This window comes from Prionailurus bengalensis, chromosome A3 (assembly GCF_016509475.1).
Source record: "Prionailurus bengalensis isolate Pbe53 chromosome A3, Fcat_Pben_1.1_paternal_pri, whole genome shotgun sequence".
NCBI classification, from domain to species: Eukaryota; Metazoa; Chordata; class Mammalia; order Carnivora; family Felidae; genus Prionailurus; species Prionailurus bengalensis.
The window spans coordinates 8474573-8492589 of record NC_057354.1 but is presented as its reverse complement, the minus strand read 5'-3'; the positions used below and the strand labels follow the sequence as shown (position 1 = coordinate 8492589).

At 42.7% G+C, this 18017-nt stretch overlaps 1 protein-coding gene across 1 annotated transcript in view; it reads right to left on the bottom strand.

Moving 5' to 3' along the window:
* Positions 1-18017, bottom strand: part of BCAS1 (brain enriched myelin associated protein 1) — a 65849-nt gene that overhangs the window by 33971 nt on the left and 13861 nt on the right. The window contains exons 2-5 of the mRNA XM_043553642.1: positions 10997-11155; positions 9756-9800; positions 7204-7338; positions 2421-2597 (exon numbers count right to left, since the gene is read on the bottom strand). Coding sequence (XP_043409577.1) covers positions 2421-2597; positions 7204-7338; positions 9756-9800; positions 10997-11155 — 516 coding nt within the window. The remainder of the gene's footprint in view (positions 1-2420; positions 2598-7203; positions 7339-9755; positions 9801-10996; positions 11156-18017) is intronic.

Genomic DNA, 18017 nt, shown 5'->3' with positions numbered 1-18017 from the left:
AGGAAAAGGAAAAAAACCAATGAGACTGACCTATATGAAATCTGATCATTAGGGGGATGAATGTCAACTGGTCCTGTTTTTTCTTCAATGGAAATAGCTTGAATTTCAAAGAGGAACCAATATATCCCTCAGAGACCCCAAAGATAAGGAAAAATAAAGTATTTGAGGCTCAGTAGCTTAGCAGCTTCTCCAAACTGGAGGGTATAGAAAGAGGAAGTGTGTCCCCTCCTGAACACGCAGGAGATAAATGACATAGGTCAGAAGGACAATTCATTGGCCACTTTTTTTTTTGAAAGTTTATTCATTTATTTTGAAAGAGAGAGGGCGTGTGCATGAGCAGGGGAAGAGCGGAGAGAGAGGGAGGGAGAGAATCCCAAGCAGGCTCTGTGCTGTCAGTGCACAGCCTGACTCAGGGCTTGATCCCACAGACTGTGAGATCGTGACCAGAGCTGAGATCAAGAGTCAGAGGCTCAACCGACTGAGCCACCCAGGCCCCTGTCATCGGCCACTTTTGTGCTAGGCGTGGTGTTAGGGGGTTCGCGGGCATTCTTTTTATCTAGTCTTCATTTCTCCGTCTAGGTACCCTTATTATTTGCATTTTCCGAATTTTGAAACTGAGGCTGCTCATCCAGGCTCATCGGACCCAGAGTCAGATCTGTCTGCCGCCAATCAGCGTTCCTCAAACTTCCGCCGCTTGCCAGCCTCCTGCATGGTCTTGGCCACATTTCGTGTACCGTCCGCGGCAGCCACGGAGTGTGCCGTTTCCCTGCTGGGAGAGCTTCCCACCCACACCTCTTCGGCATCCACGACCGAGTTAACGTTGAGGCCACGCTCCCAGGCAATGACTGAGCACGGCAGGGGACTGGGCCATTCTTGCTCAACATACGACTCCTCGTGGGCAAGCTCTGCTCTGGGATTTCCCGTTGGCTCAGAGCCACCCTGAGTCTATGGCTTTTCTGACCTTCTCCGCCTTCCTTCCCTGTCTCTCTTCTCCCGTGTCAGACCCTCACTATGGTGTGAAGTCTCTCTCTACCTACTCCTATCCCCTGTCCTTTATCCTTCATGCCGCTTGCCTCCAATAAATCTACTGCACATCAATTCTGTCTCAGTGTCGCTCCTTGAAGGGTCCAAATTTATGATCGGGTGACAGTTCCTTTTTAATAGGATTGCTTCTTAAGCTAAACCTCTACAGTCTCACCTTGAACAACATATATATTAAATCTTGAGTTTAATGTGCTGGCTCAATTTTTCGAATGCACTTTAAATATGTATAATTGTTTAAATAAAAATGTTTGAGTACGGGTTGCCTAAGTCATCTTCCTGGCCACCAAACTGCACATCTGATTCACTCGGGAACTGTTGCCTGCCTTGTATTGGTGATAAAAGCTTTTTTAAAAGTAAGTAATTGGCGGTTGGGAAGGAAGGAGACCAGAACAGGATGCCAAATGACATCACCCAAAGTTTTCATTAAGTATTAGAGTTTGTGTTTTGGGCAGGACCCAGAAGAAAGATATCTGTGCAACAGAAAACAAACAGGGAAGAGTTCCAGAAATCCAGCTGGATTCTGGACCAAAGAATACAACGAACACCACAGGGGCATCTGTATTAATCACCTGCCTTGTATTGCGTGCCAAGTTTTGCACGTTTTGCGTGGATGTTTTGATGAAATTATAATTAGATCTTTTTCAGCTCTATGAATTATATTCCACTTTCTCACCCACGGCTTCTTGCTCATCTTTTGGCCACATTTAAAAGAGGCAAGAGTTCTGAACATGTGTGGCAGCTGGGGTTTGCTCAACAACGATGATCAAGGAATAGCTCTCAGACTGACTCAGCCCCACCCACCACACTCCCTTGCACGCCACCTTAATTCTAGAGGGAAAAAGATCGGACGGTGGTGTGAATGCCCCTATCACAGAGCACGCTGTGTGCCCTGCCCTGGTGGAGAATGGTGGACACCTTGGTTTTCTAAAAGGAGAGTGAGCCTTAGTGGTTCCTAATGACAGATTATATCTTGCAGGGGAAAGAGGGAGGGAGCCCAGAGGTGGTTCAGCTCGCTGGAGTGAGAGTGCTCGGAGGAATCCAGGAAGAAGCCAGACTACTAAGCCATTTTAGTAAGAAAATGAAGTCACGAAATACCACAACTGTCTGTCATGAGCCGGAATAACTCCAAGAATGAAAAAATCTGCTTGTTTATTTCCTTTCCTTTCCTTTCCCGTGAAACATATGCACATGACACGATAGGCATTTCATTCTTCCCAGGAGTAAATTACAAGTCTTCAACTCAATGGCTAATTGAGTCATTTGGGAGAAGAAAAATAAACTGCGTGCTCTGTGAGCACATGAATTGGCCCGGTTGAAATAGTTTCTCAGGTCTTCCGAGCCCCAAAGTCTCCCCAAGTCTTGAAAATAGAACTTACCTTTTTCCAGAACAGTTTGCTCAGAGGCAGAGAGGTGGGTGCCCCCTTTTCCTTGGGGGCTTCCTTCGCTGTTTCAGAGGATGTAGGATTCTTGGCCGTCCCTCTGGTCTCCTGGGATATAAAGTTAGCTTTGTCTGACTGGACGTCAGGTGACGGGACAGGTGGCTTTTCAGCACCCTATAGAGTAAAAAAAGAAGTAAAAATTAAAGTGATGTCAGGATTCCAAAAGCGAAAGGGCTCTTTTTTATAAACACAGGCTGGGGTTATGCATGTTAGTTTTCTTTTCCACAATTTTCTGTACGTGCAAATATTCTATGTGAATGTGGATTTGTGTTAAAATTTTGGAAAAAGTCAAGTTATTTTCCTTTTGCAAAAAGCTATATTATGTTCTTGTGAGTCATTAGGGATCAGGGTGCTCGTAGGAGGCACTTTGCTGTTAGAATGTTGTTAGTTCATATCGAGTGGCCTTCAAGTGGTTTTGATCATGTTCCCACCAGTAAAAACATCTTGAAGAGGCACCTCCAATACATCCGTGTTCCTATTATAAACGTATATTATTTCACTCGTCCAAATTAGACATTAAAGGAGGTGTAAGGGACATAAAGAAAGTATAGGTATAAGGGACATAATCTCCAACTTGCAGCTTTTAATAAAACTTAACTTTTACGAAAAGGTACCTGTGCCAGGCACTGCTCTAAGGGATTGAATGTACTAACAATAGCTCTACGAGGAAGGAACTAATTACTATGTTCATTTTACAGTGAAGGAAATGTTGGTCCCAGGTTGTTATAAAAAAAAAAACTTCCCTACGACTACACTAATAAGGGGGCAGAGTTGACATCAAAATCCAGGGAGTCTGATACCCACACCCAAACTCTTACCAGCTCCCCTATAATACCCTGCCTCTAATGAACTAAGGTCTCCCCATTCCCTGTGCTATCGTATGCAGCCAGGGAAAAAATGTCTAAAAAAAAGCTTCATGGCCAGAAGGTGAGAATGACAAAAAAATTGAGAAACACATCTACACCCATCAGTTTCATTGGGAAACTGATGGGTACTCCTCTTCTCTTTACACTGGGAAAGTACCCAGAGACCCTTGAAAGAAACATCGCAAGAGGATAACTCTATTATATATAGAATAATATAACTGTAGTATATTTGTGTAATTGTTCGTTGAATAGGCACCTCCCTGGCCAGACCATGAGCTCTGAGGGTAAGAGCCATTGCTTTGGTCAGCATTATATCCCTAGCTCCTATCAGACCCAGTGTCTGGCATAAGATAGGCATTAAATAAATAGCTAAATAATTGTCTAGAAAGGACTGGAGAGCAACGCCTACACGGGATCCTGTTATGTTGTGTTTCTACCCACCCTGCCCCTCCTTACTGGGCTATGGGGTCATAGGCTACCAGTAGTCTTTTCTCCTTGCCCACCCATCTCCTCACTTCCCAACGAAGTGCCCCAGATGGTGTTCTGCCGGCATAAACGGAATTAATACTCTGTCTGCATTATGGAAGAGATTACAAAAACTCTGTGTTTTTTGGAGTCAATCTCCCGGATGGATTCAGATATGCCAAATACAGCAAACACTCTCAGTAATGAGAATATAAGATACCCTGTCCATTTGCATTTCAGATCAACCAAGAAAAATTCTGAGGCATCAGAACATAGGTCCCCGGGACATATTTATCTTTATACTAAAAAATTATTTGCTGTTTATCTGAAATTTGAATTTGGCGGAGTATCTGTAGGTTATCTGGCAACCCCACGTATGAAATTCTAACATTAGATTTGGAGATCGCATTTCAGATGACCTTACCTTCTTCCCTAATACGTCTTCACATCTGGGTGTGGGAGAGGAGAGGGGTTAGTAAGATATAAACATTACACTGAAGTGGAAAACAATGACCGTATGGCAGAGCTTATGAATTAAATGAGCCAGCTACTAAAATTTTAGCTGCCCTGCAGAGAGGGCGGACATCAGGAAAACCTGAGTGGGGAGAGGAGCATTCCTGGGCATGGCAAAAAAAGTCCTAAAACAATGCCTTGCTTTGTGTGCATGTTGTCATGTTCAATGTTAGAAGAACATGTGAAAAAGTTTGATTCCGAAGCATAGCATGTGACGAAGCCAAGAGAAAAAGATCCTGATTCAGCAAAGCAAAGCTGACGCTCTTATTATTTATAACAATAGGCTTATTTCACTTATTAACTCCTGGCCTCCCTACTTTTTTAAACCAAGAAAAAAATTTTTAAGAAAATTCTTCTTATAGAAAGAAAAATTGAGATACAGGGAAACGAGCCTAGGAGTTGATCACGACTGGTAACCACTGCATTTTTTTTTTTTAATAGCAAAACCACAAGACGATGTTTAATCCCTGAATTTGCTTGGATTTCCTCTTTTCTGTCCTAGGTTCCAATGAAATTGAGGGTGAGTGGCACAGCTCCTATAATCATGCCATAATCTGGCTGGTTGGTCTTAATGGCCCTGTTTCTCTCTCTGTTTGGATGACAAACGAAGAAAAAGGAGGCAAAAGCCAGTAAGTTCTACCAAACTCCTGCAAAAATGAGAATTGAGAACATTTGAGAATTGTCTCCTGCTTTTACACAAAAAATAGACCGAACGTAACTCCAGGCAAAACCTTACAGTCCTTGTGTTGGCATTACAGAATCCCAGGAAGGGGCACCTCTTCTTGCTAGTATTTCCCGAATCCTATCTTTGCCCGAAATGCAAGGCAGTGGCAGGATGTGAGACCAATGATCGGGGGAGAAACCTTAGGAATACTGAACTTGGGTGGTCCCCTTTGTGTGGAGGAAAGAGATTCTGGAGACATGAAACTTTGCTGTGCATGAAATGAATTTCCTAATGAAATGCAGACATGAGGGGGAAAGTCATACGTTTTGTAAACTTTCAGGGCCCCCTCCTCACAGAAGCTCCGGGTGGGAATTCAGCTGGATGGCTTTGCATAAGGTCTATGACACATTTCGCTAGCAATTACCAAATTGTCTCTCACATAGAGTAGCACCACTTTTTAATCTCCACCCTCCCCCCACCCCGCCCCCCACCCCATAATTTCTATCACTCTGCCCTCTCTGTCTTTACAAAACAAAATAAGCCTGTATGGAAATTAAAGCGTGGCTTCATAACACGGTTTGCTTATGCAAATATAGATGCAGCCAGGAGATCTTTCTATGGAGCCTTTCTTTGCATACACCATCCTGAGACTCTAACATCCAGCTGGGGAAGTTTTTTTAACAAGTTCATTCAACCTAGTGGAGAATGGTTGATGTTTTAAACACATGTCCAACGAATGGATAAAGAAGATGTGGTTTATATATACAATGGAATACTACTTGGCAATGAGAAAGAATGAGATCCGGCCATTGGCAGCAACGTGGATGGGACTGGAGGGTAGTATACTGAGTGAAATAAGTCAGGCAGAGAAAGACAGAGACCGTATGTTTTCACTCCTGTGTGGATCTTGAGAAACATAACAGAAGACCATGGGGGAGGGGAAGGGGGGGAAAAGAAGTTACAGAGAGGGAGGGAGGTAAACCATAAGAGACTCTTGAGGACTGAGAACAAACTAAGGGTAGATGGGGGGTGGGGGAGAGGGGAAAGTGGATGATGGGCAGGGAGGAGGGCACTTGTTGGGATGAGCACTGGCTGTTGTATGGAGACCAATCTGACAGTAAATTATATTTTAAAAAATAAAATAAAATAGATAGATAGATAGATAGATAAATAAATAAATAAATAAATAAATAAATAAAATAAACAATGTCCAAGCATGCTGGCCCAATTCAGGGATCTTAACTGGTGGTTTCAGACGAACACTGGTCTCTTCCTAGAAATTGAGAGTGAAATCTTCACAACTAATTCTATGTTGTCCTCACTTTCCAAGGACATGGAGATAGAAATTGCTCTGCCTTCATTCATTGTTTCGTTCTGTCTGGGCTTTTATTTGGGCTCAGGATGAGCTTAGTTGATACTGAAAATGGAGGGAACAGGCCACAGAAAGATAACGTTATTTTCTTGAGGTTAGAAGAGTATTTCCCAAAGCGTAGGAAGCATACCATCGGTGGCATCACAGGTCATTTTAGATTGCGCAGAGACGTAACGCTTAATAACATGAAAATGGCAAAAATACTTTTCTTTTTTCAACTCGCATTTAATCTTCCTGAGAACATTCGGGGAAAAGCTCAGTCTGGTGCCGGTATATCTTTAACATTTTTCTATTGCTGGCAAATTGCATTTTAATGGAGCTAGAAAGGCATTGGATTCGGAGCTTAACACAAACAAGGTAGCTAGAAGGTCGTTATTTTTTAATTAGCCATATTAATGGTTACCTCTTTGTGAAAAATGACTCCAGTTTTCCATGTATGATGTAATGAAAGTTTTCTTTAAAGATACCTTTAAATAGGAATTGAGTCCCTTGTAATGAAAAAGATCAACTGAACCGTGCTAAATCTGACAAAAATGATTACGATAGTATGCATACTTTCGACGTTTGGGAAACACGGAGTTAGAAGGATCATTCCAGAACCCTGGTCCACACTAGGAAGAAACGAGCCAGATGTTTATTTATAACGATGGAGATTTAAAATAATCATTGAATTTTGATTCACAAAATCTTTAATGCCCTCTAATGATCCCAATCATACAAGGCTGTCTTCCCTGAAGCAGGGCTGAGGGGACATAGGACATGGGACAGCCACCTGTACCATGTGGTGAAGACCAGGGTTCTTTTTTTTTTTTTTTCTTTGTCATTTAACAAGATACAGACCTTATGCCTAAAGAATTTCCTAAAGGCGAATCCTAGCCTGGGGCTATGCAGGGGCTTTTTCTTGGTGGCTTTCGCTTGGATCTCACAGATCTTCTGCCCAGCTTGTCCATCACAGACACTTTCTGCTTTGGATGCCTTTTGGGCAACAGTGGTCACAGCTTAGAACTTTGTTTTTAGACAAAATCCATTTTTTTCCCATTGTTTTTAAGTGCATTGAAGCACTTTGACAATTAATTGCTGAGACAGCACCCCCCATCCCCAAACCACAACATTCCCATCACGTGAATGACTCTCTTTTCTTAAACGCTCAGAGACAATGTGCTGCACAGTATATTCACAGTCCACTTCAAGCACACCTTAATTTTCATCAGGGCGACCTACTTAAATGACCCAGATTAACACGACTTGCTAAAGACAAGGACCAAACATTTAAGCTCCGTCTATATGATATAAAATATTCAGATTTAAAGAAGATACACAGCCCCTACTTGACAGTTTTCACTATCTAAATGCTATTGTCACATGGGAAGGAAAAAAATACCTGAAGACACACAATTTATTTTTGCATCCGGAGTCAAGGCAAACACTGCCTTGAGTGGCTTCCTTTCTCCAAACGATCTTTTATTCAGTCTTAGGAACCTCAGGGAAGCAGTATCATCCATAAAAATTTCAGCTGACTTCTAGACGAGCAGATCTCTCTGGCAAAAAAAGTGTCTACTGTGTGCCAGTCCACAGAGCCAGAGTGGGGGTGGGGTGGGGGGAGATTGGAACTGAAATAACCCAGCGACAGCCATTCAGAATTGTTGACTCGAGTTACAAATGGCGGGGGATTTTGTGTGGGGCGTGTAGTGTGCTAAAAACCGTCTGGGCCAGATGGGAAGATGGACAAATGGTGTAGATGTTTCAAATGCAAGGATCCAAGAACTTCAGTAGAAAGGATGTTAAAAAGGCAGGTTTGTATAAAGGGATCTGTTTGTATCATAGACAACCTACATTCACAAAACTCTCTTTTGAGACTCGGTTCTACTAGCAGTGACCTTGACCTCTCTGGGCAAGGTAGTGAGATTTTATCAGCTATGTACGTGCAGTTGGGACCACATTCTGGGGTGGGGGAAGAGTCTTGGTGTATGAGCAGCGGAAGAGAATGAGCGCCATCGGGTCACTTGAGAAGCCACGCAATTCGCCCACATACCCCACTGTTTTTAGCCTATTGTGCTGACTATGTGACTTTAAACAATGCAAGACACAGAATCAAAAGAGAAACATTTGGACGCAACTATTCATTGAACTTGACCCTAGCTGACTTGTAGCAAACGACTAATTTTAAAGGAAATGCATGTAGATGCCTCATATATATATATATATATTTTTTTTTTTTCTAACATAAGAACATTCTGGAAGGACCAATCAGTACAATACAAATGTAATAGTGGTGGTTTAATACGTCCTGCAGCAATTATGGAAATCGTGATCACCTACATTTGAATAGAATTCCGTGGTTTACCAGGCATTGTCATATTTTCATTCAATGCTGGGGGATGGGGGGAGATGGAATTTTTGTTGTCCTGATTTGACAGATGTTGAAATTTGGATTCACATAGGTTAGGATCACATCATACAGCTACCACATAGCAGGACCGGAGCTCAAACGCAGGTCTTGAGATAAATTCCAGGATCCTTTTCACAACCTGGCCCCTTCGAAAATTGGTAACAGATGTATCGGGCTGGCCACGCCATTTATTTGGTCCCAGTGTCTTTCAAAGCAGTTATCAAAAGGAGGACCCAAGACACTTATCTGTCACCAAGTTAAACTTTCCTCCCGATTCCCGTGAAAGTTAAACCATGTGTTCCATTAGGGATAATCAGTTCTGTCAAGTGTAAAGGAAAACATCTCTAGAAAGTAGTTGATCCAAACAAAATTTATTTTGAGGGGAATTGGTTGAATCTCTAGGAAGACAGGAAAAAACTCGGTCTCTCTAGGGCATCCTAATTCTAAACATTCCTTCCTTTGGCAAGTGTCCAATGGTGACTATTTCATTTCACCAAACAACTGCCTTTGTGGTGATTTATTCTTTTCAAATTACATGAAAGACACAGAACGTATTTTTTAGAAACCAGAAATATGGCAGCTTACTTCTACTTCCAATTGGGTCTCATTTCTTTCTCATTTCCAGTAGCTTCTCCATACTCTGTACCCTATTCCTATATTCCTTGGGTCTCTCTATACACAGCTAACAAGATTAACATGATATATGGTTACCGGTATTCAGTTCTTACTTCATATAAGAAACTGGTTACTGTGACATTATATATCCAGAGTTAGCATATATTTCAAGCTTTCCACTAAAATTGTCATTAAAATATCATTGACATGAATGAAATGTTTTAAAGACAGTCTAACAGCACTTTGCAATTACTAAATATGTAGGTAAGTATACACGTGCCTACACACACATGCACACACACAAAACTCAGGACGCGAAACAGCCGACGCAAACCCAAATCCAACTTTACACACAAACCCAAGCATGAACGCCCTTCAAACTACCTACCGTGTCTTCCAGATCTTTTTTTGTTTCAGCTTTGTTAGGTGAAACCTTAAAATGTAAGAAAACCAAATATTAAAAATCATAGCTAGCTCATCAGGTAGGGTGATTTGGTTTCATAGATACATTTTTTTTTTTGTCTTTGTTTTTTTTTATGAGGGGTGGTGGTAAAATTCACTCTGCTGGTAAAGAATGTAATAAGAAGTCCTTTCCAGTAGAAAGGAGTTCTACCAAGTTCAGTAGAAAACCATGGACTTCTGGATAATTTCTAGGTATAGAAAAGCTAAAAAAATTAATATTTTAATTTTTTTTTTCAACGTTTATTTATTTTTGGGACAGAGAGAGACAGAGCATGAACGGGGGGGGGGGGGCAGAGAGAGAGGGAGACACAGAATCGGAAACAGGCTCCAGGCTCCGAGCCGTCAGCCCAGAGCCCGACGCGGGGCTCGAACTCCCGGACCGCGAGATCGTGACCTGGCTGAAGTCGGACAAAAAATTAATATTTTATGATGAAATGTATCAGATCTTACGCATTCACTAAGGGCTTGACCACATTCAAAACTGTCTCCTGGAAGGCCACGGATTTTCCATGAATTCTACCACCAATCCAAAGAAACGCACAACCCTTTGGTGTTTGTGGCACGTTCTGTTGACTTGTTTTACCTTTTGAAGTTAGTCTCGGACTTTGGCAATAACTCGAACACACCTGCAGCTGTCTGTTTGATCATTCATTCATTCATTCAGCCCTCTTTTGCATGTCTGACATGTGACTGTCTGTGGCTTCCTTGAGGAATCAGAGATAAGCAAGCAATACAAGACACGGGTCCTTGCCTCTATGCAGTTAAAGTAGATTTAGATGTAACAAGATAGGGAATTATTTCTATAGTTTTATCTGCCATTTGGGTGGCAAAACTACGTTGATAGGTCCACAACTCAAGGAGCTATTTTCCAACTATGTTTATGATCAATGACCATAAGACATGAAACTACTATAGAGTTCCATGACGACACAGCTCATGTCACACAGTTTGGGCACCCAACGTTCATATCATGGTCCTCAGCTCTGAGGACAGCGTGATGTGACATGATCCCCTTGCAAGGCACCTCTTGTCCCCATTCTCCAGTGTTCCAGCTGCACCATCATGGCACCCCACTCAATACAATGACATCCAAGTATGTGTTATTCTTAGAATTAACCAAACTTTTGAGCAATGCGATGGAGGAAAGAGGGGGAGGAAAACACTTACCAGAGTTTTAAAGAAGCTCATGATGGAATTATGATTCTCTGTTGTATCTGTTGCCTGGGGGTCCTCCTTTGCAATGTCCAGTTCCTCTGGGTCCCCGGGGACAGAGCACCTCACAGTCGGGATCTCTTGTCCTTCCTTCCCCTTGCTGTCAACTATGTCCTAGGTGTCAAACAGAGTTGTCACAGTTTCCACTTGTTGAATGTGGACTCTCACAGCAATATTTTTGCTTCACACCCCTCTCTCCCTTACCCCCTAATTCCAGCCATACTTCTTCCGCCCACGGGGACGCAGAACAATCGGGAGCTTATGAGAATCACTCTTCCTTCCCCTCCTCTGCTTTCTAACATATTCAGCATTTGCAGTCAGTTGGAGGGACATTGTTTGGAGCCAGAGGGGAACAAACACAGCAGGGCACGTTGCATCTCCGAACAAAACCTCTTTTCTCCCAATTCTACAAAGAGGCTGTGTATGATGCCAATATTTCCCAACTTCGTGGTCACCTAGTCTAACCATCCATACGTTAGCCCCAGAGACGCCTCCATTTGACTTCCCACAATCTCCACAGTAAGAATCATATCAGCTTTTTAAAAGTACCGTTGTTTTATTTTTTATTTTTTTTAAAGTTTATTTATTTTGAAAGAGAGAGAGATTGAGCGGGAGAGGGTCAGAGAGAGAGAGAGAAAGAGAGAGAAGAAGAGAGGGAGAGAGAATCCCAAGCAGGCTCCGCACATTCAGCACAGAGCCCGATGTGGGGATCGAACTCACGAACCATGAGATCGTGACCTGAGCTGAAATCAAGAGTTGGATGTTCATCCGACTGAGCCACCCAGAGGCCCTTAGCCCTGTCCTCCTTTCCCCATCTCTACAGCCGTGACCCTAGCCTAAGCCAGGTTACTTCGAACCCATTCATTCTTCAGGCTTGATCTCGAGTTTCCCTCCCCCTCCCCCCACCACTGACATCTCTGTGGGTCTTGCCGGCCACGACATCTGTTTCCTTCTCTGAGTTTCTGTGCCCCGTTCTCCTCTGCACTCACTTTGGACGCAGGTTATGTACGTAAGATTAGCCTAATGCCAGAGGCCGGGCCAGAATAGCCTGCATTAAAAATGGGGCTTTTGTGGGACGGCTATAAAAATACAAAAATACGTTTTGATGAATATTTTAAAAGGTAATAATAACACACGTATCCTGCAAGGTTTGGCTCAGCCCCGGCACTCTTTCTAAATGGAGAGGTGCTTCTTGTGAAATGTCTCATAAAGAAGTGGAACTTCATAAAACTAAAAGCAGATAAAAGCTGTGGCCTTGACAAGCTTGTTGGGTTTTCTAGTTAATTCCAGGCAAAAACTGTTTTGCTTTGGAAGAGAGGCTCTTTTGAAAAAAAGAAAGAAAAAAAACAGGTTTCACGTGAGTTGAATTTTTTTTTATTCTAAGGTATAATGTAGTGATACCAACATTATTTATTCAGTTGATAGGAAGGATGGTTGGAAATGTTGTTTATAGCGGATGAGTGGTAAGATACCTACACGTACGGGGATTTCATGTTAGGTGCTACGCACGCACATACAGAAAGTTATTGTTTTGGTGTGCTTTAAAAAAATATTATTCCTGGCACCAGACCTTTGGTACTGTGGATATTTTTGCTTAGGTGAAGCTGAGTGAAAAGAGATTAAAAAAAAAAAAAGTTAGTTAACATACAGTGTAGTCTTGGTTTCAGGAGTAGAATCCAGTCACTTACAAACAACACCCAGTGCTCATCCCAACAAGCACCCTCCTTAATGCCCATCCCCCATTTAGCCCATCCCCCACCTCCCCTCCAGCAATCCCCAGTTTGTTCTCTGTATTTGAGAGTCTCTGATGGTCTTCCTCCCTCACTGTTTTTATCTTATTTTTCCTTCCCTTCTGTTATGTGCATCCGCTGTGTTTCTTAAATTCCACAGACGAGCGAAATCATATGGTATTTGTCTTTCTCTGACTAATTTCGCTTAGCGTAATACCCTCTAGCTCCATCCACGTCGTTGCAAATGGCAAGATTTCATTCTTTTTGATTGCCAATTAATACTCCATTGTATATATATACCACATCTTCTTTATCCATTCATAGTTCCTCTCGAAATAACACCAGCATTCTTCACAGAGCTAGAACAAACAATCCTAAAATTTGTATGAACCGGAAAAGACCCCAAATAACCAAAGTCATGTTGACGAAGAAAACCAAAGCAGGAGGCATCACAATCCCAGACTTCAAGCTGTATTCCAAAGCTGTAATCATCAAGACAGGACGGTACTGGCACAAACACACACACACATAGATCAATGGAACAGGATAGAGAACCCAGAAATGGACCCACAAATACACGACCAACTAATCTTCGACAAAGCAGGAAAGAGTATCCGATGGGAAAAAAAGATGGTCTGTTCAGCAAACGGTGCTGGGACAACTGGACAGCGACGTGCAGAAGAATAAAGAGAAAATTTTGAATAAAACTTGAAACAAAGAATATTATACCAATAATCCAACAGGTGTTTTGGGCGATGAGCCATTTTGAGAGTGGTACAAGGAATAAATCTAATTGAGAGGTGTCCCACTGGGTCTGACTTACGGCGCTGCCTAGGACAGAGTTATCTCCGTTCACTCATGTGCTATGTGGGGGAACTTGGACTGTGCCCAAGCTTCAGAGAGACCACGGAGGGTTAGCATGGGCTCTGGAGCTGGCAGTCCGGACACTCCCCACTCCACCAGATCTATAGTTGCCTAAACCAGAAAAAATGAGCACAGTCAAGAAAGGACAATGGCACCAGCAAGGCAAAAAGACCAGAGCCCTTTTCTCTCAGTCTTTCCTCCCCGAACTCACACACCTGAGGACAGAGACGTAAGAGAGAAAATCCTATTCCTTCCAGATTACAAGTCCAAGGTGGCATCAGAGCTTGGCTCCAGAAAAGAAAATGGATATGAGATTAGAGTTCCCGAATGGGACTGGACTTCTGAATCACTGCAAGGTTTGGGATCTATGACAGCATAAGAGTTAGGAAGGAAACTATTTATTGAACGTCTACCGGGTGCCTCAAATGGACACATTCGCTGGGAATACAGCCGTGAGGGAGACACACACAGCCCTGTTCTCAGACAGCTGACATTCCAGCAGGGAGGCAAAGCAAAACCCAACAAAAATACAGAGGGACCAATAAGTGAACTTCATGACTCAGGAAGTGAAGACTGCAAGAGAAAACATGAAGAAGATGAAAGAACAGAGGGTGAATTAGTCACTGGGTGAAATCCTCCAAGAAGGTTATGTGGGGGGGTGGGGGGGCATCTATTCTGCGGGGGGTGGGGGGTGCTGACCTCCAGGTTAGGTCAGCTGCTCTGAGCCCCTCTGGCCCCACAGCCCATGGGCTCCCAGGGCTCCTCACAGTGAGTGAGAGAGTCTGCATCTAGAAGGGTCTGCCAGCTCCCAGATGGGCTCTTCCTGCAGGGAGGAAGAGGCGATGATTCTTCTCCAGGGCTAGACACACAGGGAACACTTACTGAACTCCCTGGAAATAAAACGGAACACAGTGAAGTCAATGAAGAGGAAACGGATTGGTAGAAGGTCAAGTGGTGCTCATGGGTCGAGGTGGTCATCAGGGAAAGCCCGCCATGATGGCTACCCTCTGAGGAAGGCAGCAGATAGCCATTTGTACCTCCTTGCCCAGGACAGAGCAGTCTGAATGGAGGAGACACAGCTCAACAGAACTCCAGGGACGGAGGAGTCCTCCAGCTTTGTCCTCGGCCCCATGGCATCTTCTCCAGACATCTCTGAAGATGCTTCCCTCCGCCTCCCTGATTTCCCCGGGGGCAGCAGTGTCTCAAGTCTTGGACAGCAGCTGAGAGATGAGACCCCGTAGACCCTCCTGCTCAGTGCGAGGAGATGGTTTGTCTACCAGGGGCTCTTCCCCAGTGACAGCTTTATGGCCTTTCACATTGAAATGCTCAGCTTGAACTTGAGCCCTTCTCTTGAAATAACTTTTTCTTCTTAGCCTGGCTTTTAAAACAAACATGACTCTGCTTCCAGAAAGATGGAGAATACGAATGTTTCCTTATCCTCCCAGTAAGCAAAATGGAAAAACCAATCCCTGCTTTCTCTCTGCCAGGTGGACAGGGGCAGGTAGACCAGCTACAGAATGGAGGAACCATATGGTGGGGAGTTCCCTGGGATTTCTTTTTGCCTCATAGATTCTAGACCTGGAAATGGAGCCAGCAACCTGGAAATACCAGCAGTCACTGACCCCACCCCACCCCCCTCCAAAAAAACCAAAAAACAAAAAAGAAAAATGCTTACAAGGAAGCAGAAAAACTAGGTCGCACACACATTGCTTGCTGGTGGGCACATAAAATGATACAGCCTGTCTGGAAAAGGGTTTAGCAGTTTCTTACTCAATACACAGCTACAATACAACCCAACAACTGTACTCCTGGGCTTTTTCTCACCAGTAAAATGAAGACATATATTCACAAAAAATATATGAAGACATATATTCACACTTTCCTCCACAGGAAAGTTTATAGCAACTTAGTTTGGAATAGCCCCAAACTGGAAACAACCAGATGTGTTTCAATGAATGAACGGTTAAAGACAATGTGGTCTATCTGCAGCATGGAAGGGTATTCAGCAACAAAAAACGAAGGAGAGGAACAGTATCAATTAATAGCGTCCATGACCTTGATGAGTCTTCAGAGGATCCTGCCTGTCCCAAGAGTACACATACCATTCTAGAAATGACCTAACTATAGAAAGACAGAACAGATGAGTGGTTGCCAGAAGTTAACGGAGGGGTGGATACGGTAGGGGAGGGGATGTGCCTATAAAAGGGCAACATGACGTGTCCTTGTCTTGGTGGGAATGTTCTCCATGGGATTGTATCAATGTCAATATCCTGGTTGTGTTATTGTATCATAGTTTCACAAGATGTTACCACTGAGGGACCCTGGATGAAGGGATTTCTTTGTATTACTTCTTACAACTACATATGAATCTATAATTTCAAGATTAAAAAAATTTAAGTATATTGTTTTAATGTTTATTTATTTTTTGAGAGAGAGAGAGAGAGAGAGAGAGTGTGTGTGTGTGTGTGCATGAGAGGGGGAGGGGCAGAGAGAGACAGACACACAGAATCCAAGGGAGGCTCCAGTCTCTGAGCTGATCATGATCTAAGCCAAAGTCAGATGCTTAACCAACTGAGCCACCCAGGTGCTCCGAGATTTAAAAATTTTTAAAAAGCATTGTAGGGTAGTTCTGGAAGAGTAAGAATGAAGAACCAATAAAAAGTCCAACAATTCTGGAATAGATCGATAAATTAGCATGTGGCATTAATATATGAGATTAACCTCTAAGCTACATTAGCCTACATTTCTACATGTAGGAATTAACATACGTTCCATGTGATGGAATATTTTGCAGCCATGAATTCTTTGAGGAATGTACAATGAGGAAAAGAAATGCCTATGGAAATAATAAAAATGGCCAAGCTTTATGTGTCCAGCCCTAATAAACTAGTTTAAAAGGCCCCATTTAGTTCTTACAATTTCATGAAGTATGTACTATACGCATTTTTTTTTACTGATGAAAAAATTGATGCATGACAACAATAAATAACTTGTGTATGGTCATAGAGTAGAGCTGGAGTTTGACTCCGAGCCCAAATTATTCCAGAAGCAAAAAACGTGTAGGCTCTCTTCTACATTGCCTTAACTCCCTTTCTTCCGGTGTTTACTTAAATATCTTTCTACCAAGGGTTTTCCTATTTTAGTTTCTGTCGTCTATTTCTTTTCCTTGCTATGCAACACGACTTACCCAAAGATATGTGAGAATTTAGCATGTGATAAAAATGACACCTCGGATCTCTTTGAAGTGAAGGATTGTTCAATAAAAGAGAGAGGGACAACGAGGTGGTCATCTGAAAACCAATTAACACGGTGTCCTAACTCAATCCTCTAACAGGACAAAATCCAAATGGATAAAAACACTAGAAGAAAACACCAAAAAAAGTATATATTTTATAATTTTGCGTTGAGAAGGCTTTTGTAACTATGACTCAAAATCCAGAAGCCATAAAAGGAAAGGTTGAGATTTAAAAAAAAAAAAATCCAAATGTTTGAAAACATTCCATTGGGAGGCTGGTTTGGGAAGCAGGCGCTGTGGTAAGTGATGATTGGAATATAAATTAATTCTGTCCTGATTGAGGGCAATTTGGCATTATCTATCAATATGTTTTTTAATTTTCTTTAATTTTTATTCATTTTTGAGAGACAGAGCGTGAGTCGGGGAGGGGCAGAGAGAGAGGGAGACACGGAATCTGAAGCTGGCTCCAGGCTCTGAGCTGTCAGCACAGAGCCCAACGTGGGGCTCAAGCCCACGAGCCATGAGATCATGACCTGAGCCGAAGTCGGACGTTCAACCGGCTGAGTCACTCAGGAGCCCCTACCAATAATTTTTAAAAGAACGGACTCTTTTCTCTAGCAATTCCACTTCTAAGAGTTGACTCTGAACGTCAGTTCACACGCGTGTGAATACACAGAGGCATGAGGCCGTTCACCTAAGTGAGGCAATTAGCCAATGTTCGGAAACCAGCCCAACGTCATTCCCAGCGTCCTGGTGAAATAGATCATCGCACATCCACACAGTGGATTACTACACAAGTGTTAGAAATGGGGAGGGTGTACAGATATTGATACAGTGTCGACTGGGGAAAAAAAAGCGTGGAATAGAACAGAGTGTGTATTATATTATTTTCTGTGTAAAGAAAAAGGAATAAGAATTTACGCTTATATTTGCTTACATACATCCAAAGAAACCCTGGAAGGATGCATTCAAAAATGCACACAGCAGTTATCTACCGGAGTAGCACTGGGACACAAGCACACCGTCTTACAATTTCTTATTTTGAGCCGGGTATGACCTATAACAACCAAAATTAAAACGTAGGCGACTAATACCAAATTAAAAAAACAAAACAAAACCCAAACACTCGGAGGGTGAAACTAAACAC